Here is a 21255-nt window from a genome sequence, read left to right on the forward strand (position 1 = left end):
TGACACTTGAAAATGGACGATAGTCTTGAACGACGGTGAGTACGCTGAGAACTCCTTGGCCGTTAATAGAATATCCCCTAATTCTACCTACACAATGCAGGTTCATCACTTGAAAGCTTATCACTCGATGAGATTCCAGGATGTAGTTGATGATACGTAGAACGATGGGAAGGAGATGCGGAGGTCCGACCTCGGGAAGAGCCGCATGCCAAGACCAATATCACGTGAAGATTGTGACCAATCGGAAGCACTTGATTAGTATGACGTTCGGCTTTGAAAGCGGCTCAACACCATCGCCATCGAACATCTCTCATACCCCAATATCTACGCCTGAACAGCCTACACCCCTCGTTGACCTGCGTCAGTCTTGTCAGTCTGTACGCACTTGTCAACATGTTTCTCCCTCGAACCGCACGGCCGATAAGCTCCGCTGCTACCTCATTCCTACATTTCGCCGCTCAGACTTCCGCTCCACGACAATGTCCTCGATGCCTCCGCACATTTTCCTCTTTTAGACCCTTCCGGCAATCATCGAAAAGACGACTGCAAACAGCAAGTGCCTACCACCCATCCTCATTACAACCAGAGTCGTTGCCACCCCGCAATTTGGGAGTTCCGGATACCTCCATCGCTGGGCGCGCATCCGAGGTTAGCCACGCCTGGACACCACAACCCACAGAGCAGCGATCAAGTGCGGGGATCGCAAATGTAGAGCGGACATCAAATTTTAGCCTTCCAGAGGGTGAGGCGCAGAAGAGCCAGCCAGCGCAAACACTCAAGCCAGCCGGAGCGAAACCACGGCGGTATAACTTTGCGGCGCGGAAAGCAACAATAAAGATCTCAAAGACGGCTGTGTCACATCTCAAAGGGCTTTTGGATCAGCCAGAGCCGAAACTTATCCGGATAGGGACGAAGGCGAAAGGCTGCTCCGGACTGGCGTACCACCTAGAATACGTTGACAAGCCCTCGAAGCTTGATGAACAGGTGGAGCAGGATGGAGTGAAGGTCTTGATTGATAATAAGGCTCTGATCAATATCATTGGGAGTGAGATGGACTGGGTTGAGGACAAGCTCAGTGCTCGTTTTGTTTTCAAGAACCCGAATATCAGTAAGCAGAAGACCAGTGAACTACTAAGAGCGATGCTAACAATTGAATAGCTGAACAGTGCGGTTGCGGGGAATCATTCAGTGTCGGATAGATTAGCTGCCACGACCCAGTCTTTGTGCAAATCTTATGCACATATGGCATTGCATGGCACGGCGTTTACGCATTAGCATCGGGATGAACCCTGTTCTATCATTATTGGCCAACTGAGCCATGTTCAATTCATTGTATTAATACTAAGCAGAAGCAGGCGGAGATGATTACTATTATTAGATTGCAAATGATACCCATGATTCCTCTGAAAACTACTGGGTGCTAATGTATTTCCACAGACTAAAACTTTCCTGGTTCGAAATCTACAACTCGGACATTTTGAATGATTGGGCCAACGTCCTTCGTGAATTGCAGGTGGCTTGGGTCACTCTCTAAATAGTACTTCCGGTCTTCCTCACTTTCAAACTCCACAACGAAACCGTGGCTGAATCCGCCCTAGAAAGATACCATTAGCATATGTCCTCAAGAAATCAGAATGAAAGGGGTTGCAACTACTTGGTGTCCTTCAGGACTGTTGTCCCTACCGCCTTTGACCGACTTCACGTATGGTTTCTTGGTGGTTGGGTGGATACATTTCTCTCCAAGTGCTAGAAATTGTTCGCAAGTCTGTAATACATTTAGATATGAGACTCGAGTTCAAATCAGACACTGCTGCATACATGTTCAATCTCTGCATGACTTGTGGTCGGCTTGAATTCGAAGAGCACGATATGAACGATGCCCATGTTGTCCGATGAGATTCGCCTTGATAAGTGAGATGGTGAGGAGAACTTTGCAACTGATTTAGAGGAGACGATCAAGAGTAGTATGAGGTTAACAATTGATATGGCCTGATGAGCTGCTATGACGGTTCATATGTCTAGTATGTCTAGCTAGCAGTTAGGGTGCTTATATATCGAGGATCTAATCGCAGGAAGGACCGAGCTTTCCCCAGACCACATGCAAGTAAGGTGAATGTTCCGCAGGGGCCATTCCTCTCGACATCGTTCATCCTCTGTATAATAATGGCCAGTGGGCTTGGTCACAACACGCGAAGCTTGCAATGCATAGTAATAGTGCTTATCCATCATCTATAATCCTCCCCACGCCATAGTATCTCCGGGGCTATCACCAAACCTCCGATCCTCGAACCACAGCACCTCCGCAACCATGACCACCCCCCTCCCCGACCAAATCCTCTACCTGATAATCCGCTTCACGGCCTCTATACCCGACCTCCCGCTCAGCATCTCCTCGCCACGAACTCTCACAACCCTCTCCCTCAAGCGCCTCATCCGCACCCATCTCCCACCCGCTCACGCCTCCAGCCGCCTCCGCCTCATCTACACCGGCAAGGTCCTCGCAGACACCGCGCCCTTATCCCTCTCCCTCCGCCTCCCTCCACCACCTCCTCCCCGCTCTACTGTCTACAATGACTCCAGCCAAGGCAAAGGCAAGGGCAAAGAGCCCGTCCGCGACCTCCCCGAGCCCCCGGACAACTCACCACGACTCTACATCCACTGCTCCCTCGGCGACGCCCTCTCGCCCGCCGACCTCGCCGCCGAAGCCTCTTCCGCCCTGACATCTGAGACCTCACTCGCGAAACAGCTGTCTAAAACTACAAAACATGGCGCGACAGGCAGTACGAGCAGCGCGACGGGTGGACGAAGGGACAGCGCTGCCACAACGGCCGCACCGCAAGGCTTTGATAGACTACTATCAGCCGGTTTCACGTCTACGGAGATCGCGAGCTTGCGTAGCCAGTTTCTTACGAATATCTCGTTCACACATACCCCGGATAACATGCCCTCGGGCGCGGCGTTGCGCGCGCTGGAGGATAGGTGGCTAGACTCGAGTGCGCATGAGGCGCCGGCGGGCGACACGACTGCGGCGACGGCGACGGCGACGACGGAGGGAGAGACGGGGTGGGGAGCTGGGTTTGGAGTCGACGATGGGGGACTGGATGATATGCTGTTTGGGTATTTGACGGGGTTCTTTTGGCCGCTGGCGGCTGGGGTTTGGGGGATGCGGGAGGAGGGGGTGTGGACGAGGAGGCGGCAGGTTGCGGTTGTGATGGGGGTCGTGTTGAATTGTGCGTTTGGGTTTTTGAGGTGGAGTTCATAGGGGGAGTGGTGTAATATGGAGTTGGAGTTTGGTGAGGGTAGAGACGATGCAGGACCTGAAAATTGAAATATCTTCACTCATAGCATCTCTCAACGACATGTATTATATCAAACCAGATGTCGGTGCGGTTCGATTCGTTACTTTTGTTAACATTACTAACGACAAGGTGCATACGCTATGTAAGTACGCGGTGGACTCACACGGTGGGCTCATAACCACGCGGCGTCTACCAATCTTAGGTCTACGCGGTTCGAATCGATACTTTTGTTCACATTTTTCCAGGCGAGGTGGACAGTCTGTGTGGACATGTCGTGAGATTACCTAGCCATAGAAACGATTCATTCCGCACCTGAAAACGTATCACAGGCTGCTCACAAGCACCCAAACCCAGTTTCACCTATGTATATCTATGTTTCTATATTTTCCTTTGTCCATTTCTATCATCGTCCATTTCTATCTTCCCCATCCCATCTCATCCCCTCCCTCAAAGCTCCACAGGCCACCTCCTCCTCACTCTCCCCCCATACCTAAAAAACACCCACGGAATCGGCGTCATCACCAGCGTCAAAAACCCCAGCACACTATTCCCCCACCCCAGCCCCAACTTATCATACAGCGGCGGCCCCGCCAGCGGCAAAAAAGCCCCAAAGGCACTCCGAAAGCACACCAGCGCCGCCACCGCGCTCGCCGACGTGGTCAAGAACGCATCAACCATGTACGTCTGACACGGTAGGAAGATACCGAGCAGTCCGAAACCGAAGGGGATGAAGGCGAGACAGGGTAGTATCCAGTGCGTTCGGTATTCGGCGCACCAACCGTAGATGAAGAGCCCGATGGGCATGAAGATGGCGTAGTAAGTTACGGAGGAGAGGCGCATTTCGGGCTCGAAGATGCCGTTGTTGGCGGCGCGGAGGCGGAGGACGGTGCGGTCGTTTGTGCGCATTATTGTGGCGATATTGATCTGAGGGGGTTTGTTAGTGGGGAGGAAAAGGAATTGGGGAAAGGGGGAGGTCTTACAAACATGCCGACGCCGACTGTAAGAGTGTTAGCGGATGAAAGATAAGTTATACAGAATCAAGATTTGAAGGGATGCTTACGTCCTAAGTAGGCTAGCCCGGTCATTTGGATGGACCAGCCGTATTTTTCTTCGAAGACTATGGGAATGGTGGTGAAGAGTAGATCTACAAGATACTCAGTTTAAGGTCTCCCTGTTTCGAAGGGGAATGGGTACTCACATAGAGTCCCGTAACAGACTGCAACGTAAAAGCTGATGAGAAAGACGATTGGGGATCTGGTGAGGAACTGAGGATCACATTTTAGCTTGCATCTCCTGAAAGGTTACAGGAAATTGATCACCTTCATCGGTCGAACTATACTCTTCGCCAGCAATTCCCGACTGGTCATCCTGATCTCGAGTTGCGAATGCAGGTCATCTCTTCCAAGCTCTTTTCTTAGCCGGTCCGTCTTCCGTTGCAAGATCGTCGCGTGATTGGACTCGTCCATGAAGAAAACCATGAGCAGATTGAACGGACCACTGGCCATGACCAAGATCCAGTATGCCTTCAATCAAATCAGCAAAGATACCGGTTGGCCATAGAGAGTGCTCGCATACCCATCGCCAGCCCAATTGCTCCGAGATAAACCCTCCTGCAATAGGTCCAACTGTAATCCATTAGCTTCAAATTGCCAAACTCTCATCTCGAGCCTAACTCACCAATCGGCGCCAAAGTCGGCGTCCCAATCACAATCGCACTCGCCATCGCTCTCTTATGGTACGGAAAGCAATCCCCCACAACCGCCGGCACAATCGTCATGACTGCCGACCCACCAATTCCCGCTAGCAATCTCATGATAATCAAACTCGGCATGTTAGGTGCAAAGCTGCAGCCGAGCATGAAGGCGGTAAAGAAGGTACTGGAGATATTCACGACGATGACACGGCCGTACATCTCAGACAGGGGAGCGAGGAAGAGGGGGCCGATGGCGTAGCCGAGTACGAAGATGGAAATCATGAGGGATCCGATGGTGTTAGAGGTTACATTGAATTCTTTGAGAGTGAGAGAGGTGCCGGGGGCGCAGATGGAGGAGGACATTGGGCTGGAGGAGTATGACTTTTAGCAAGATTCTAGATATAGTAAGCTCGAGTGTATTTACCTCAGTGTCGACATGACGGCTACGAGGCCCATTAGGCGCCATCTTCTGCCCCAACTCCAATTTCTGCAATCTTTTGGTTAGGTTGGAATATTTACGTAAAGCATTCGAGCCTCATACAAAGGATTCGTCAGGTCATTCTCGTCGTCCCATCCCACTAGCCCCTTGTCTAGGTCCATATATAGCCCTCTACCTTCTTCCCCGGTCGTTACAGCCTCTTGCGCTGCCGCAGTCTTGTAGTCGTCCGCATCTCCCACTCCCACAGCTACACCGTCTTTATCGATATGCCCCAGCGGCACACTCTTCTCTGAATCATACTCGGGCGCAAGCTTGTGATCTGACATTACGAGAATATAAACACAAGAAGTGCGAACACAGCTGCGTAGATAGCATAAGTAACACCAAAGTTACAAAAAAAGCCACGGAATCTTGAAAACGGTAAGAGAGGATCCAACCGCGGGGAGCGGTAAGTACTAAGATGTTTTGACAACGCGGATCTGCGGCTCTTAGCGTCGGCGTCATGGGGTTGGTTAGCTCTTGTCGTTGCTTCCCCAGAAAATTAGATGTTGTGCGCTTTGCGGGGATGGGAGGGTCGTTGGGCATGGGCCTTATTCGGATATCAAAATCCGGTTACCCGGATGCGGCTAAGCAGGGGATTTAAGCACGACGGACGCTAATGTGTGGGGACTCTTGGTATATGGTGGCTTGTGTTGGGTGCCGTATACCCGGGGAAGGGATCGGAGGATTTTGGCAAGGAGATATTCGGTAGAGATCAGAAGTTCTGTTGTAAAAATTATACCATAAACGTAGAATATTCATATTTCAGGTGATGACAAGTTTCTAACTTCCATCGTAGCTCCAAGAAGGACTATAAGAAGATCGTTTGCACCATAAACATGCAGTTGATAACAAAGCAAGGAAATAGGAGCATCCCAATTAGTAAATCCAGGAGCTTACCAGCTCATTTACCATTGTAATCGTGGACCGGCCATACGCCCGTTACAAAAGCTATCTCTATATGGAGAATTTGATAAAAAAGAAACGGATATAGGGCTATGATAAACACTAACTCTAAACTGGCAAGATCGGCTCAGAAGGTTGACCAAAGGGGATCAACTCGAACCGTGAGAATGCAAACCACCTAGATGTGCAAGTGTCTTTACCTATTGTGGGCCCTGAGCCGTATTACCTACGTTGGTCGTGCCAGAGAAGCTCTGGCTACCGTACAATGCGGTGGATCCTTGTCCGACGTTTCCTTGATGAGTCGAGGTCCCATCAACATCACCCTCCTGGTGAATATCTTGTCCCTCACCTATCACCACAAGCTCCTTGATCTCGGCGCTCTCTTCGAAGCTGTCTCCTTGGTCAATGTCCATCATCTTCGGACTCGGCGGCAAGTCATCGCTACTGGCATTCGCGAATGCTTGGGCGAGCTGTTCCCTAGCTGTCAGATTAAGGAACCCCTCATCACTCGACGGCGTGCCATGATGCGGGTCCTCGTCGTCGCCAAAGTCCTGAAGCATGCGGTCGTCCTCGCCTTCGTTCGAGCCGTTATGGCTTGGAGATTGAGGCTCGCCGGCCAAGTTACGTGCCTCGGTGGGATTGCCGCCGAGGTCTTCTTCCGTAGGGACACCATTGTCCTCTTCCCCGTCACTTTCCCCCTCGTTCTCTTCGTTCTCTGTGACAGCCTCGCCAGTTGGCTCTTGTCCCTCATTTTCATCGCCATCACCTTCCTCAGAGCTCACGGAGCTCTCCGTCCCCTCCTCTTCTTCTTGTTCTGCCTCAAAGTTACCAAGCTCAATGTTCCGAGCATCCATCGCCATCCTATGCTCTTCCAGCATATCAGCGGGCATTCTTGGAAGTCCATCTGCATTGAGGCCCTCAGCATTAAATCCGTTCACGTCAAAGCCAGCGTCATCCCAGCCATCTCGATTGAAGCCGTTGCGGTCCCTACCATCCTCGTCAAATCCCTCTCGGTCGAAGCCCTCATCGTCGAAACCGGTGTCTCCGAAGCGATCGTGTTCTTGTTGCCCTTGACGAGTGAAGCCGTTGCGATTCAGACCGGTGTCTTTATGAAATCCGTCCTGATTGTATCCATCGTCATCATATTGAGGATGACCGTAGGAGGGGCATCCATGATAACCTTCCCAATCCTCGCCACAGATGTAGCAGAATTCGCGGCCACACTTGCAGCTGTTCTCTGGTTAGTTTAGATCTATGAAGTACGGAATAGCGAGCAAATACTACTTACGTAATATGGTTGCAGGCCTCTGACAACTCGATGACATATTTGCAAGTACATCGTTGGTACTTGTGCTCTTTGACCGCCTCCTGGAATTTGACTTCGGCATCCGAAATCGCGCACGTATGAGGTCCTTCATAATCGATTAGCGTCATGCACTTGATGCACGTGAGTGCATTGCACGCATCGCAAAGCGCCGAGTCGGCCGGATCTTGCTTGTAGCTATCTGGGTGGATGAAATGGCCGCATGTCTTGTTGCCGCAATAAGTGCGTGACCTAACGCTACTAATTAGCAAAGGCTCTAGGAACGAGAAGGACGTGGGCGAAGGTTTTGTTCTGCACTATACTGGTGTACCACTCACCGAGATTGAATGCTATACTCCCGCTCCTTCACCCTGTAATCAAACGCGAGCTCAAATGGTAGGTAGTCCTCGAAATCGTCGATCAACAGAACGGAGAATTGCGCGTCACAGCACCGCGGGTGGTACTTAGACTCGTCGCGAATCGCAAGGTCGAAAACTTGTTCAAGACACACATCGCACATCCAGTGCTCGCCGCAGCTGGTCTTTCGGAGTGGCGCATCCTCCTTTTCGTCGTCGCCGCATACTACGCAAGCAGCCATCCTAGTGTGTTCCTTAAGTATCTAGATGGAGGATGATTATGGGTGGGATGAGTGGTTGAGAGGTTGGTCTGGTGGAGGTGGAAGTGGGTTCGAAGGTGCGCGAAGGGAGACTTTATAGGCGACGGGCGTAAGGTGCGCGGTGAACGACAGTCACGTGCGAGGTTCCCTATGTTGAACGGAAACCGGGATCTGTTGATGACGAGTGACCACCAACTTGAAGGTCGAGATCTCTCAAGAAGTAACTACTTCACTTCATGCGAGAATCCTTACGCTGCACAACTCGAGTATCAGGGAACAATGAAATCTCCACGGAGGGGATGCGTTAGGCTGGGAGTGAATACAGATAGAAATAGATTGGGACTAATATTCACCAGTCCGGACAAAACGACCGGAACTCAGGAACACGCGATGGAGGGAGTACGAAAATAAAGCCCTAGAGTCAACGGGACAGGAGCGAATATAAGGTGGAACAGACGCGGCTGAGTTCGTGGGTGCTGATACCTAGATATAGGCAGCACTGCAGCCTCCCGAGTCATAGCCCACCGAAACGCGTCCCAATAAGCTTAAGCGGATTAGATTTGCTTATGCCATTGGCGTTTCCAGGTACTACAGATATGGTCCAAGAGCTCGAATGCCTTTGGTTAGTGGTTTACTTTAAGCCTTGGTGTTGAGATGATACTGAGGACGATCCCCTGAGGTCCGAGCCGGACCCCACATTTTATGTGACTAAACACATCACGTGTTACATCCTCTACGAGTGCTCGAAATAATTCTCATACGCTCTGGCTCTGAAGAGGAGAATAAGTAAGGAGGTCCAGATGAAATCCTTGAAATTAGAATGTTGGTTATACGGGCTTCAACGAATAGAACTAGGTCTGTTCAGATGACGCCTGTTCCTGGTCCATTCTGATAGAATACATTCTGATCCTCATTTTCCTTTTTTCCTTTTCCTCTAGGGTTGGCAGATGCCTTCGAGAAGCTAGATCGCGTACAGCTTGCTGCCACTGACTCTGCATTCATGATTGCAATGATGGATTCTACGAAAGTAGCGTCCCTTGATGTGTCCTTCGCCTGCTGTGCCGTATGCCCAAACGACCTGCAGTGATGCTACCTAACTTTAACATGAACATTGAGTCCTATCCGTGTGATGATACTAGGCCTTGCGTACCTTAGATAATCGAAAAATGAGTGTTCCGAATAATTCTACTTATATGCTATCACGCTAGAACAATTGCCAAACAAGATGTGCGACTCCACAGGAGACCATTCCGTCCTATTTCTACGGCCTTCTTCTCTTTCTATGTTCCGATCACCGCACTTCCAGGTGAATTCTGATCCAGCGTTGAGCACGCAGCCAACTCTAGCGCTCTCAATTGGTCCCGCTGATACCCTGTCAAGGATCATATCCTGCAGCTCAACAGGGAGTCTGTGAATAGGAGTCATAAAAGCACTGGCCTGGATAGCTTCGAGAAGGAGCTCGATAGCTTCATAGGATGGAGGATGCGTATCATCAAGAAGACGCTCGCATTTGGTGTATCTTCTAGACTCTTTATTGATCCTATATAGAATCGTCTCCTGCACTGAGAGTATGAGGTAAGTGAAAGTTTTGGGGAATGTTTCGCATAAGTTGTGGTCTAGGGTCGTTAAAACCCTTTTTCCGAAGTCCTTTTGAATGAGCGTGATAGCGTGTGGAATATGCTGGCAGATAACAATAGATGCCCCGCCAATTCTGACAATACTCCCACTGAATGGTCCCCACTCTGGAAGATTATTCATCCAGACCAGGAAACCGCCAATGCCCCGACGTGACAGCGTTACTTCTTCGACTTCAAAGTCCAGAGTAACAATCCTGATGATTGCACATGCAAGCCTTCGAAATGTTGAGTTGTTGTACCGACCGCAGAGGATGTGCCTCCACTGGAACGCAAGGTCGGCGAGCACTCTGCCAACGAAAGCTTTATGCCGCTCTAGACACTGCAAGTCTAAGTCTTTGCGTCTCATTTTCCAGTAGGGTGGTGGGAAGATTGACTGCAAGGTATGTCCGGGGGTGGCCGGAGGTTCGTAATGCTCAAAATCTGAAATGGTTATGGAACGCTGACGACGAAGGCTGAGAGGAATAGAACGTGTCGAATCGCAAAATATCGCCTTCAAGGTCAAGAGTCCAGACTGCTTGAACATGAACGCGGCGGCGGTCGAGAAAGGGATTCACGACGTCGTCCTGATGATGCCACTCCCCAGAGAGTTGCGAATATAGAACATCAAAGGTGGAATATAAGTTCATGAGCACTTGTTTTGTGAAAATCTCACCCACCTCTTGCTACACTTACGAGCTTGCTTGAATATAATCGTACCATGCCGTCGTCTTCAGTAGAACCACGCGTAATAAAGTAGACGGTCCCTGGTAACAAGTAAGGATCAGGCTAAAGCAAAACATTGTATCGAAGAAAATATACCCTGTAGGCTGATGTTGATATACGCTGTCATATTGAGACTTGGAACGCTGAATGTTGGAATGATCAAACTTGGCAGGGGAATTGCGTTGACGGCGAGCGACAGTCAGAGGGAAATCGGATCAAGGCAAAGTGTGTGGCCAAAAGATGTTGTATTGATGATTGTGAGGAAACTAACTATTAAGTGGAACGAGGAGAAATAACTAACTAGTCATACGCAAGGTGCTGAGTAAGCCTGCTAGAGAGAAAACAACGAAAAATGTGGCGTAGTCGCTTCAAGCTACCTAGGTAGCCCAGCACGCGGGGTATGAAAAAGGTGGCACTCTACGTGTGCACATGTATGGCACTGCTTGGGGTGCTTCAATGCATTTTCAGAAATGTGAACAAGATAGAAACTCTTCACTCTAGGCTATGTGGAAACTTGTTGAAGCACTTTAAGCGTGGTTGATGAGTGTCAACAGAACGTGGTAGTCCACGAATCCGTAAAGTGTATATACACTATTAGTGTGCTTGTGTACGCTTGCTTAACACTGCTTGAGGTCCGCTGGTATGTTATTGTTATTCGTAGAATACTAGTTCTGGCATGTCTGATAGCTCACCGGGCCACCTTAGACGGTATTGAAATGCTTAAGTGTGCCACTTTTTTCCCGCCTCGCGTGGACGGGTGAGCTGATGGCATTCATCGACGTAATCGAATTTGGGAGAAGACATTTTAATGGACATTTATCTCTTCATCCATCGCTGTCAAGTGACTCTGAGCCAACGCGGGTCTAGTGTCATTGGGATAGATGTTCACCAACCTTAGCAAGAACTAGAACTGGCTGACGTTGTTACCAGTGAATCGGTCGTTCATTTTGCCAGAAGAGGCCAGTGCGTTGCATGATATCTTCCAAAGCAAGCATCACAGCCGTTTGTGCACCCTCATCTGGCGTCTTAGCCCCTCTACCCTTCGTCATATCTGTCTGGACCCATCCGGGACAGCAGGAGTTGATCAGCACCTTGCTTCCTTTCGCCTTCTCAGCGGCAGCGACAGCTCTTGTCATACTAATGACCCCGGATTTAGAGACGGCATATGCAGCGCTAGGCCATCCTTGCTTCTTCTCATTTCCAGCCTCGACTGCTGATGCGAATGCTTCCATCAACTTTGTCACATCCGATACTGTCTTCGATGCCAGGAACTCGTCCCGAATTCCGTCTGAGTATTGGCTCAAGCGCCCAGACATACTGGCCAGATTTACTAGGCGTCCAGACTCCTTTAGTCGAGGAAGGAAAGTACTCGAGGCTTCGAGAGTGCCATAATAATTGCATCCGAGGGTTGTTTTGACGACGTTGGCATCTAAAGCGCAAGACGTTAGCAAGTTGTCATCCCACACGGAACCCAATGTTAGAGCAAATCGGGAAGCACGTACCAAATCCTTGCATCGCTATTGCGGCGTTGTTGATAACAAAGTCAACCCCATCCCCATGCGTGTTCTTCAGGTATTCTGCGAAGCTCGCGATACTCGTGGAGTGGGCAATGTCGAGGGCATGATACTTGATCTCTGCTAGTCCCCCATCTCTAGTGAGGGCTTTCGCCTGCTTGAGCTGGCTATCGTCTTGCAGGCGTCGCAACGCTTCTTGCCCCCTGCTGCTATCTCGTGCCGTGAGGTATATCAAGAGCGGCCCATTGTTGAGAGGAGAGTTCGGATACTGTAGGGCAAGGTTTCGAACTATGGCTAATTAGACACGTGGACTTCCCATTCTGTACTTTGCTATAGTACCTATCGCGAATCCGATGCCCTACAACGGTAGATATGTAAGTTGTCGTTGTTGCGCAAGCGTCAGATCCATGCTTCTACGTACCTTGTTCGCGCCAGTCACGACACCTACCCGAGTGTACGACATGATTCAGTGTGAAGATATGTGGCAATTGTTTGGAGAAGAAACGACATCTTTCATAGAGGGTTCACTAAACTAGATACGAAACTGTCCATGATGAATCATCAGTGGAACAAACCTTGATGGAATGGCCCGCCACCTCACCGCTGCACGGGGCATGAAAAAGGTGGCACTCTAGTCTACATGGGGTGTGTGCGTGTCTACCACTGCTTGGGTTGCTTCAATGCATTTTCAGAAATATAAAAGGGATAGAAGCTCTTCAGTCTAGGCAGCTATGTAAAAACTCGTTGAAGCACTTCAAGCAGTGATAGACAGGTGCACGTATATAACAGTGTGGTTGATGAGTGTCAACAGAAAGTGGCAGTCCACAATCTGTGACATATACACTATTTTTAACTATGCTTGTGTGCGTTTATTTAGCACCGCTTGAGGACCCCCAGTTTGTTATTGTTATTCATGAAATACGGGTTTTAGAAAGCCTGATCGCTTTCCGGGCCACCTCGAACGGGGTTGAACTGCTTGAGTGTGCCACTTTTTTCTGCCTAGCGTGCACCGACCTGTGGACATCGTGGATTGCCAACCTCAGCCACGTCAATTTCACTCCACTACCCTGCATCTTCTTTATGAGTATTGCAAATAGCAGACTTATGAGAGCTAGGGCACTACTAATACCCCTCATGCTCCTCCTTGGCCTCTTTCCTATCGTCGTTTGAAGTTGTACATCAGTGTTCAAGGAGAGAGTACATCTACTCTAACTCTTCTTTCGTCTCATCTGCTTCCTCTTGGCTCGATTTCTTCTGCTGTTATTAGCAGTTTTGGCAAATAATGACATGGAAGAAGGGTATGGCAGCATATGCGGCCATTTGTAAGGGAAAGTACAAAGGTAGTAAGAGAGTAGGCTGTGAAAGGCGCTTCGGTCGATACGCTTCTCATACGAGCTGTGGCGGATTATCTTATCCGCTAGGCATCCTCGCAAAATCAAGACCATAAAATTTTATGCTGATGGCTGTGAGCTTGACCAGACAATAAATTCAATTATGCCTGATCATGATACTGTAAGTTGCGATTTCACAGCGCCGGAACAAGCCGTCCGTCCGCTTCAGCCCCGAGACTTCATTCCATTCGAGACAATGGTTTGGATAGTCATGAATGCAGTCGGCACTGATTGGTTCTATTCTCGTGAGTATGCTGGCTGCCTCAAGAATGAACCAATAAGATTGACCGTCTGCAGGTTCAGCTCGTATGCCAGCCACCTGCACCCACGCTACATTGCGCGGCTAGACACACGGTGTCCTCATGAGCATCTGACAGGCGAGCTGAACACCTTGGAAGTTTAGGTGGCTGTTTGCCTAGATTTAAGGAGGAGGGGGCGCATTCAAAAAAACTGCTATTATGGGGCTCCGTATGGCAACAGCTTTCAATAGCTCCATCTCCACCGCGCACGACAGCTGCACAAGTGACAAGCGCATCCTCCTACGGCGCTGTTATACTTGATGTCGACGCTTAATACACCATGCATTTCTGCCAGAAAATCGTTCTAGCGTTGACGGCGCTGATCTTCAGCTCCACCGCCGTTTCCGGACTATCCACGCAGGCTGGGACCGTTATTACTCCTCCACCGCCACAGCCTACCCTTTGCTCTCCACTCAACCCTCTCAAGCGCCAGGAGAGCTGTTCCTATGGCCTTTGCGGCACGCAGTGTCTATCCCAAGGCGCGTTTTGCTGCGGGCCTGCAGGAACTCTCGCAACCTCACCTTACTGGGTCTGTGACAATGGAGCATGTATAACCAGCGTTCGAGGATCCACAGGCGTTGTAGACTGCTATGATCCGGATAACCCACAAGGCACAACGCAATCGTGTATAGACAATGTCCCCACAGCAACTTGCTCTTCCACTGATCGTTGCTACACCTGGTATATCCTTTCAGTCCTCTCTTAAGACCACTCTTGCTAATCACCCCCAGCTCTACCGACGAGCCTTTCTGCTTCTGGGAAACCTACGTGCAGACCAACCCAACCACCTTGCGGTGGTTCTCGTGTGTGCCATCTAAGATCCCAGATGTGACCTTCTACGCGGCAACAATCACGGGCAATCTTTCATCTTCCACTCGTTCACCACCACTATCCACATCGAGCTCCACTCCTGGGCCAAAATCCTCCACCGGCGGCCCCGTCCTATCCACTCACACCATTATTAGCATCGCAGTCGGTGGGGGTGTAACATTGATAGGATGTATGGCGATCATAGCGTGGTGCTGCGTCTTGGTTCGAAAGAAGAACCAGAGGAATACACAAGACGGTGTGTACCAGAATGAGCCTCCGCCTCGAATGATGCATGATCGCTCTCCCGCGGAATTGCCCGTTGGCTCACCACCTCGCTACTACGACCAACAGCTTCCCCAGATGAGCCAGGCTCTCGGTTCCACGGCTTTTGGAGCAGAGACTGTTCATGATGACGTGGGTGTTCATACACCAGTGGCAGAGTTGCCGGGAAAGACGGCGAGTGCTGGGGTGACGGGGCTGGGGAAGTACGAGCAACAGGAGGGAGAGCGGCGGGTATATGAGCGCGAGATTGCGTATGGGAATCAGAATGATGTGCGGGCAACAGAACAAGAACCTGCGCGTGCTCAGGGCACCGACTTTGTGGAGCTGAGCACAAATAGGGGGAGTTACACCGAGGGAGACGATTGGGGACATATGTCGCCGGGGGTGGGGGTAGCAAGGTAGTTCGGAGTGAGGAATTGAGTCTGAATAGCTATTACGCGTATCCATTTATATTAACAAACTCAATGTGTTTCTCTTGGATTGCCAGCGATTGTTAGGTGGTCTTCTTGCTTGCAGCAGTATCCTTCAACTTCCATAAATTGAACATACGCGTGAAAACGAAATCCTACGTCGCCAACTGTGAGCATTAATCAGAGGTGGGCAAGGGACGTTGGACTTACCATAACAATCCCCAAGGGTAAGAATCGCTGCACGAACCAAATCATCCATGACGCATTCCCTGCCCACACCCAACGCGAAGGGTTTGATGTCAGCACATGGCTGACGACATCCTTAGCATATGCCTCAGTAGGCATGCCAGCCTCTTGGCTATGCGTCAGCCTCCGCTGGTACTCAGCGTTGATGGGAATGTAATATGATCCGTCGGGGAGTGTCCGTTCCGTGCGTGCGATGTTCGATTTCACGCCCCCAGTTACTATTGTGACAACTTTAACCCCGAAAGGCGCGAGCTCGATGCGTAGAGTGTTACTATAGGCGTGGAGGGCGGCTTTTGATGCGTTGTATGTGCTTCCGAATACATAGGGCCTGGGAGTTGTCAGTTGTTACGCTTGCTATGCATCTAGTGGGATATTTGCATACATCACTCCTGCCAGACTCCCAATCTGCACAATCGTCCCTTTCGCCTCAATCAATAGAGGTGCAAACTCTTGGCAGATTCTCATAACAGCGAAGAGGTTGACCTCAAACGTCGCTCTGACCTCACCAAAGTCCACGTCGAGGGCGGGAACCGTGTAATTTCTTCCAGCATTATTAACCAGAATGTCCAACTTCCCGCCTGTGAGGGCCTCAACTTCCTTCTTGCATGCTTTCACGCTTTCTTCGTCGTCGACGACAAGGGAGAGGGTCTCGATCCCTTGGGTTCGGAGCTCGGATATGGTGGATGCGTTACGGGCTGTCGCGAAGACGCGGAGGCCTTGTGCAAGCGTCAGAGGGAAGACCGAACGCGTGAGGAATTAGGAGACACCTTTCGAGGCGAATTCGCGGGCGAGGGCATGTCCGATGCCGCCGGCGCTGCAGCTTTTTGATAGAATGCTCGTCAGAAGTTTGATTCATGGAGGGAATCATAGTATGGGGGCTATGAACAGAACGGAATGATATACCCCGTAATCAGAACCGTCTTCTGTACCTTAGACATGATGTAGGAGTTATGAGACCGAGGTGTCGAGAAGTTGAGACCGAGGCAGTTCGTGGTGTTGACGAGGGGGAGGGGAGCTACATCTTAAGCAGAATGTGATCACAGCATGGATCATTCATCATTGTGCATGACTGGCTCGTAACGGCTCAATGCTCTGTTGACAAGAGTACGCATTGGCCTCTACTTGCACGATACGGCCTCGTAGTGAGCTGGTACGGAGTACATCGTATGGGCCAGTGCTCGAGTCGTGGTGAGAGCGCAGCAAGAGAGCAAAGCTCTCTAATAAGAGATTACACTAGTTCTGAGTTAGATATCAGATCCGTTTCAGGACAACCTTGGGACTCATTAGTCTGTCTTAAATGCCATGTAGAATACTATCTGCATTGATATCTCGCCTCAATGGCCCGTACATTCTTCTTTTGTTTCAAAAATGATCTATTACTAAATAGTAGTTTGAGAAGTGTGGATGCTCATGATCACCCCGCACCCGCTCTTTCTCAGCCCTCAAAGAGGCATCTGCAGCCTGGACAGCCTATCCTAGAACTATAAATCTCGTATTCTCCCGCCCTTCCTTCAACATACAAATTCTCGCGGCCTTTACTCTTAGCTCGTCTCGATTTATCTCGCCGTTCGCGCAATTTCAGCGCACAATCTTTCAAGAAATGGCTCTGGCGGACTGGATTCCAAGGCTTCTTCGGCCCTCTCTTCTATTGGGGCTGGCTGTCTACCGTATGCAAATGTCAAACAACACGCCAACACAGTATTATGCTGACTAGAATTCACAGACTTTGGTATGACAATACTAGAAACACTTTTCATCCGTCACGAACCATCTCTGCTCTTTAACATTCCTAAACTACAAGAAAAGTCCTTTGCAAGAATCTGGATAAACAATGGTTGTCTCCGTCGACCACAATCGCCCCTCAATCAATGCACTAACAGTCCTCCAGGCGAAAATATGTCTCTCGAAATGCCAGGCAACTTGGACGACCTTCTCAAAACCGTCCGTGGCACCGTTCTCGACGTTGGCCCTGGCAGCGGGGAACAACTCACTCGCTTTGATTCCTCGAAAGTCGATGTTATGTACGGAGCGGAGCCAGGCATCGATCTCCATCCCGGCTTGCTAAGGAGTGCCGAGAAAACCGGCTTCGGCGGAAAGTACAAGGCCTTGCACTGTGGCGGAGAGCCCGAAAGCTTGATTCCCGCACTCGCAAAAGCTGGTGTTTTCAAAGACGGTGTTTCCCAAGGTGTGTTTGACGAGGTCGTCTGTGTGCGTGTCCTGTGCGGGGTACCGCGACCCGAAGAGACTATCCAAGGATTGTACAGATTGATCAAGCCGGGAGGTAGATTGATTTTCTGTGAGCATGTCATCAATCCCTGGCGAGAGGACGGCGCCATACTCGGAAGACTATTCCAGGCCGTGTATGCTCTCTTGGGCTGGAAATTCTTCATGGGAGGGTGCACAGTTGATCGGAACACTAAGCAGTATCTGTTGGACGCACCAGGGAAGGAAGGATGGGAAGAGGTGCACCTGGAGAGTGTGGATCCAACGACGGCGATTCCGTTCATTGTTGGATATCTTGTTAAGAGGGGGTGAAGCCTGTACTCTATGGGGCTTAGTAGAGTAATCCACCATGGCCCTCCAGCGTCTCGTCGATCATCTAAAAGTCGTATCTATTAATCACGAGCCGAACTCCGCAGATATGTAATTCCTTATAGAAGAGAGCAGTCACTTGAGATCAAGAGTGATATCCATGTTGGGCCTAGCGTCATTAGCTTAAAGTTAAAGAGGCTGCTCAACACCATTAACTCATCCTCTTCACATTCATCCATCAACGAATCTCTCGTATTGCATCAAAAATTCGTCTAAAGATCCTATCGTTGCTACAATATTCCCGTTGCTAGCGATGTCGTCAGAGCCAGGAGGAACGCGTCGATCGAGGTTCTCAGAGAGCAGCCAACGGTGGGAGACTCTCACGTCCTGTCAGAGGGAGAAATCTCAGGTAGTAGCTCCGGGCTCATCGTCAAGATATTTTCAGCCACTAATTTGACTGCGGACACTACAAAGCCCCTCTCCGCGTGACATAGCAAGGCCATCCATACGGTACGGCGGTAAAATGACACTCGTAAGTCCAGCTCTGCTTTGGGTCGACCTGGCGAATGTCGAAGTCTCGCACTAGGGTGGAAGCAGCTTTCGAAACCTCCAGCCTTGCCAGGTTACGGCCAGGGCATGAGTTGTATCCAGCACCAAACTGTTCAAAAAGATCAGCTTCAGTCCTTTGGGGGAATGTTTCACATCTTACCGGTATGTAATACTGTTCCATCGCCTGTCCTCTCGGCTCAAGCCATCTTGAAGGATTGAATTCGTTGGCGTCTTCACCGAAGGACTCTTTGCTCCTATGGATAACCCACTGGTGTATGCTAAGCTTGGTCTGCTTTCAATTAGCTCCAATTTGCGCGTATATGATCCGCTGTTTCCTCAGCGCGTCATTTCGATATCAACTTACACCGGGTTCAAAGAATCTCCCACCAATAGTTAATCCCTCCTTGGGAACAACTCGCGCCAGACCCAGGGCAACTGGAGTGTGCAATCTCCAAGTCTCCTTCAAGCACGCCTAGAGATATAGCAATTGGCGAGCGACATTGTAGGGCACCGGCTTATCTTTTTCCGTTTGTGCTTGATCAATTTCTTCTCGGCATTATTGAAAGCATGCTGGATTTCTCAACATATAATAAAAGAACGCCTGCAGAGATGCTGACACAGTGTCCGCACCGGCCCCAACCGTCGCATTTACCACACCATACATGTCGTTCTCCTTGAACCGGTCCGGGTACTCCTTGAGCTGTTGCAGCCACAGCGATAGCATATCGTTCCTCACATCCGGATTCTTCTGCCGCATCTGGATCGCCCGCTTGGTGGTGTCAAAAATGTGTTGTTGTGGCATGAGGTTCAACTTGTTCACAATTGGGTTCCCAAGAGTGTACTTATGGAACGAGTAGAAGAAGCCCGCAAGCGTGACGTAAAGAGTCAGAACTCTGGAATTCGCAATGCTCCCTCCCAGGTCCTTTCCACTCTCAAGGAATCCGAAAGCGTTAGAGAAAGTCACCTCTCCAATCACATCGAAAGCCATGTAGTTGAACCACTTATCGAACTCAACTGGTTTGCTAACAGAAGCAAGCTCGTCCAAACGTTTGCTGAGGAGCGAAATGGCACCATCGACATATGGCTCGAACTTTATGATGTGGGAAAGAGAGTAAGCTGCCGCAACATTCTTGGCTCTCTCGACACGCATTTTAGGATCCACCTCTGACATTGGCGTTTGGAACCTGTGGTCTAGAAGGGCCATAACCTTGTACCAGTCGGCCTTTCGGATAGGATTGAGTAGTATCTTGCGTACACCCTCCGGGTGGCTGACACTGACTTCATTGTGGCTAATACGAACGAAGTATCCTATAGAAAATGATCAGCTACGACAAGGACGGCCATAGTCTCGACCTACCAAGCTTCTCATGTAGAGCGATGGTCTTGAACTCAATGTGCCCTCCGATTATACTCCATATTTCCCATAAAACTGAAAAGGATGCAACAAAGGGACCTGGAATATCGCTAATTGACGAAAAGTACCTTCTCCTAATTGCTACTACCAAAATATAGGCAAAAAGCAAAGTAGCAGCAATAGTGGGGTAGCTCACACCCTCCGCGAGTCCGAAAAACATCCTTGGCTTGTGAAAGGAAGAACAACCCAAACCGCGGCGGTTTCGATGATTATCGGAGAAGAAGGGACGCGATCTCCTCGCGTGCGCGGCGACGACAAAAATGTATAGCTAAGGAGAATTCGCCTATCGTTGATTCGCTCGAGTCGTGGACTCGGCCCAAGGACATGCCGCAGCAAGATACCGCTGTAAACGACGACACGCTACTTATCCTGGCTGGTTTTAGTTGTTGAAGAGGTAGTGATCGTCGGAAATTCTCGGCGGGAGACTTTATCCTTGCCAGTTCCAGGAACCCTTGGACCTTCACTTCTGACGCAACCTCTTGGTCGCAAATCTGCTGCTGCAGCGAACGGCCCAGATGCCAAAACACCCCACAGACGCTCAAGCTGATCCTGGAACCGGTAGTCTCGAAGAGCCGGCTGGAACCCCTTCAGGGTCAGGTTTTACCTTGTTTCATAAATCACGTACCGATATTGCTAGGTTTCGTCTCCTTTAGCTCAAATACGGTGACGGCCCGGAGACTAGCGTCGGCACGAAGAAAAGACCGTTAAAGAAACTAACAGCCTAGTACGAAACACATCCCCAGCCCCCACTAGTGACTTGAAAATATCAGCATGCGGGTCGCCTCGTTGGACACACATCACGAGTATCACAAGGGCTTTGGTGCTGCAATTGGGGGCGCGCGGCAGTATAATGGGTTATACGGTGCTTTCTTTTGGCCTGTGAAATAAACACCAGGAAACGATTCAGCGAAGTTAAGAGAAAGACAGAAGTCATCGAAAATTTAACAACCCCAAAGGATATGGTTGCACAATATTACGGGATATTTTATTGTTATCACGATGGTTTACGTATCTTCAATCTGGATCAATACCAATACTGAGATGTGCAGTAGCATCGAGCAGAGTATGGCCTGTGCTAGGTACCTCCGCGGTTGCAAAAGTCTGTTGTGATCCGTGCACGAACGCCAATCTCGTGAAATGTAAACACCACTTGGAGTTGTGATTTCTCCACACA

General features: G+C 49.9%; 11 protein-coding genes across 11 annotated transcripts; 4 read left to right on the forward strand and 7 right to left on the reverse strand.

Annotated features, from left to right (window-relative positions):
* The first annotated feature begins 305 nt into the window (after nucleotides 1-305).
* On the forward strand, nucleotides 306-1524 carry BDZ99DRAFT_463572 (iron-sulfur cluster assembly accessory protein-like protein Isa1). The gene is made up of 3 exons (XM_033720110.1): nucleotides 306-1108; nucleotides 1159-1381; nucleotides 1438-1524. Exons 1-2 carry the CDS (start codon nucleotides 394-396, stop codon nucleotides 1197-1199), a joined length of 756 nt encoding a protein of 251 aa, XP_033575635.1. The 5' UTR covers nucleotides 306-393; the 3' UTR covers nucleotides 1200-1381; nucleotides 1438-1524.
* Nucleotides 1354-2067, reverse strand: BDZ99DRAFT_463574 (dabb-domain-containing protein). The gene is made up of 3 exons (XM_033720111.1): nucleotides 1819-2067; nucleotides 1655-1765; nucleotides 1354-1594 (listed from the first exon to the last, which is right to left on the reverse strand). Exons 1-3 carry the CDS (start codon nucleotides 1882-1884, stop codon nucleotides 1439-1441), a joined length of 333 nt encoding a protein of 110 aa, XP_033575636.1. The 5' UTR covers nucleotides 1885-2067; the 3' UTR covers nucleotides 1354-1438.
* A 74-nt stretch (nucleotides 2068-2141) lies between these two features.
* On the forward strand, nucleotides 2142-3597 carry BDZ99DRAFT_463575 (uncharacterized protein). The gene has a single exon (XM_033720112.1). The coding sequence runs from the start codon at nucleotides 2309-2311 to the stop codon at nucleotides 3260-3262; it is 954 nt and encodes a 317-aa protein (XP_033575637.1). The 5' UTR covers nucleotides 2142-2308; the 3' UTR covers nucleotides 3263-3597.
* Nucleotides 3598-3746: 149 nt separating this feature from the next.
* Nucleotides 3747-5592, reverse strand: BDZ99DRAFT_488628 (MFS general substrate transporter; the record flags this gene model as incomplete). Its single annotated transcript, XM_033722918.1, has 9 exons — nucleotides 3747-4223; nucleotides 4280-4296; nucleotides 4360-4443; nucleotides 4498-4564; nucleotides 4619-4822; nucleotides 4875-4924; nucleotides 4977-5359; nucleotides 5417-5479; nucleotides 5534-5592. The coding sequence occupies 9 exons, from the start codon at nucleotides 5590-5592 to the stop codon at nucleotides 3747-3749; spliced, it is 1404 nt and encodes a 467-aa protein (XP_033575638.1).
* A 627-nt stretch (nucleotides 5593-6219) lies between these two features.
* BDZ99DRAFT_418026 (uncharacterized protein) lies at nucleotides 6220-8339 on the reverse strand. The gene is made up of 3 exons (XM_033716843.1): nucleotides 8018-8339; nucleotides 7665-7931; nucleotides 6220-7606 (listed from the first exon to the last, which is right to left on the reverse strand). Exons 1-3 carry the CDS (start codon nucleotides 8275-8277, stop codon nucleotides 6577-6579), a joined length of 1557 nt encoding a protein of 518 aa, XP_033575639.1. The 5' UTR covers nucleotides 8278-8339; the 3' UTR covers nucleotides 6220-6576.
* Nucleotides 8340-9443: 1104 nt separating this feature from the next.
* BDZ99DRAFT_509235 (uncharacterized protein) lies at nucleotides 9444-10761 on the reverse strand (the record flags this gene model as incomplete). Its single annotated transcript, XM_033724389.1, has 4 exons — nucleotides 9444-10422; nucleotides 10454-10563; nucleotides 10601-10675; nucleotides 10731-10761. The coding sequence occupies 4 exons, from the start codon at nucleotides 10759-10761 to the stop codon at nucleotides 9481-9483; spliced, it is 1158 nt and encodes a 385-aa protein (XP_033575640.1). The 3' UTR covers nucleotides 9444-9480.
* Nucleotides 10762-11243: 482 nt separating this feature from the next.
* BDZ99DRAFT_37291 (carbonyl reductase) lies at nucleotides 11244-12702 on the reverse strand. Its single transcript, XM_033714850.1, has 4 exons — nucleotides 12570-12702; nucleotides 12488-12506; nucleotides 12137-12436; nucleotides 11244-12063 (listed from the first exon to the last, which is right to left on the reverse strand). Exons 1-4 carry the CDS (start codon nucleotides 12609-12611, stop codon nucleotides 11558-11560), a joined length of 867 nt encoding a protein of 288 aa, XP_033575641.1. The 5' UTR covers nucleotides 12612-12702; the 3' UTR covers nucleotides 11244-11557.
* Nucleotides 12703-14118: 1416 nt separating this feature from the next.
* Nucleotides 14119-15332, forward strand: BDZ99DRAFT_477219 (uncharacterized protein; the record flags this gene model as incomplete). The annotated part of the gene is made up of 2 exons (XM_033722104.1): nucleotides 14119-14519; nucleotides 14570-15332. 2 exons carry the CDS (start codon nucleotides 14119-14121, stop codon nucleotides 15330-15332), a joined length of 1164 nt encoding a protein of 387 aa, XP_033575642.1.
* A 91-nt stretch (nucleotides 15333-15423) lies between these two features.
* On the reverse strand, nucleotides 15424-16524 carry BDZ99DRAFT_488631 (short chain dehydrogenase/reductase; the record flags this gene model as incomplete). The annotated part of the gene is made up of 5 exons (XM_033722919.1): nucleotides 15424-15495; nucleotides 15551-15914; nucleotides 15969-16302; nucleotides 16354-16421; nucleotides 16490-16524. The coding sequence occupies 5 exons, from the start codon at nucleotides 16522-16524 to the stop codon at nucleotides 15424-15426; spliced, it is 873 nt and encodes a 290-aa protein (XP_033575643.1).
* A 662-nt stretch (nucleotides 16525-17186) lies between these two features.
* Nucleotides 17187-18121, forward strand: BDZ99DRAFT_488632 (S-adenosyl-L-methionine-dependent methyltransferase; the record flags this gene model as incomplete). The annotated part of the gene is made up of 3 exons (XM_033722920.1): nucleotides 17187-17253; nucleotides 17310-17420; nucleotides 17475-18121. The coding sequence occupies 3 exons, from the start codon at nucleotides 17187-17189 to the stop codon at nucleotides 18119-18121; spliced, it is 825 nt and encodes a 274-aa protein (XP_033575644.1).
* Nucleotides 18122-18584: 463 nt separating this feature from the next.
* Nucleotides 18585-20241, reverse strand: BDZ99DRAFT_488633 (cytochrome P450; the record flags this gene model as incomplete). Its single annotated transcript, XM_033722921.1, has 5 exons — nucleotides 18585-18776; nucleotides 18828-18956; nucleotides 19032-19139; nucleotides 19287-19975; nucleotides 20025-20241. 5 exons carry the CDS (start codon nucleotides 20239-20241, stop codon nucleotides 18585-18587), a joined length of 1335 nt encoding a protein of 444 aa, XP_033575645.1.
* Between the last annotated feature and the right edge of the window lie 1014 nt (nucleotides 20242-21255).

The sequence above is a fragment of the Mytilinidion resinicola genome (assembly GCF_010093595.1).
Source record: "Mytilinidion resinicola strain CBS 304.34 unplaced genomic scaffold BDZ99scaffold_11, whole genome shotgun sequence".
Taxonomy (NCBI): domain Eukaryota; kingdom Fungi; phylum Ascomycota; class Dothideomycetes; order Mytilinidiales; family Mytilinidiaceae; genus Mytilinidion; species Mytilinidion resinicola.

Bases quoted from the DNA above. Each gene is read 5' to 3' on its own strand.
- BDZ99DRAFT_463572 (XM_033720110.1), top strand. From the start codon at position 394: ATGTTTCTCCCTCGAACCGCACGGCCGATAAGCTCCGCTGCTACCTCA. The intron at 1,109-1,158 runs GTAAGCAGAAGA...ACAATTGAATAG, and splicing joins TTTCAAGAACCCGAATATCA to CTGAACAGTGCGGTTGCGGG.
- BDZ99DRAFT_463574 (XM_033720111.1), bottom strand. From the start codon at position 1,884: ATGGGCATCGTTCATATCGTGCTCTTCGAATTCAAGCCGACCACAAGT. The intron at 1,766-1,818 runs GTATGCAGCAGT...AATGTATTACAG, and splicing joins GTCATGCAGAGATTGAACAT to ACTTGCGAACAATTTCTAGC. The intron at 1,595-1,654 runs GTAGTTGCAACC...GTATCTTTCTAG, and splicing joins ACAGTCCTGAAGGACACCAA to GGCGGATTCAGCCACGGTTT.
- BDZ99DRAFT_463575 (XM_033720112.1), top strand. From the start codon at position 2,309: ATGACCACCCCCCTCCCCGACCAAATCCTCTACCTGATAATCCGCTTC.
- BDZ99DRAFT_418026 (XM_033716843.1), bottom strand. From the start codon at position 8,277: ATGGCTGCTTGCGTAGTATGCGGCGACGACGAAAAGGAGGATGCGCCA. The intron at 7,932-8,017 runs GTGAGTGGTACA...TAGTAGCGTTAG, and splicing joins GAGTATAGCATTCAATCTCG to GTCACGCACTTATTGCGGCA. The intron at 7,607-7,664 runs GTAAGTAGTATT...ACCAGAGAACAG, and splicing joins GAGGCCTGCAACCATATTAC to CTGCAAGTGTGGCCGCGAAT.
- BDZ99DRAFT_37291 (XM_033714850.1), bottom strand. From the start codon at position 12,611: ATGTCGTACACTCGGGTAGGTGTCGTGACTGGCGCGAACAAG. The intron at 12,064-12,136 runs GTACGTGCTTCC...CTTGCGCTTTAG, and splicing joins AATAGCGATGCAAGGATTTG to ATGCCAACGTCGTCAAAACA.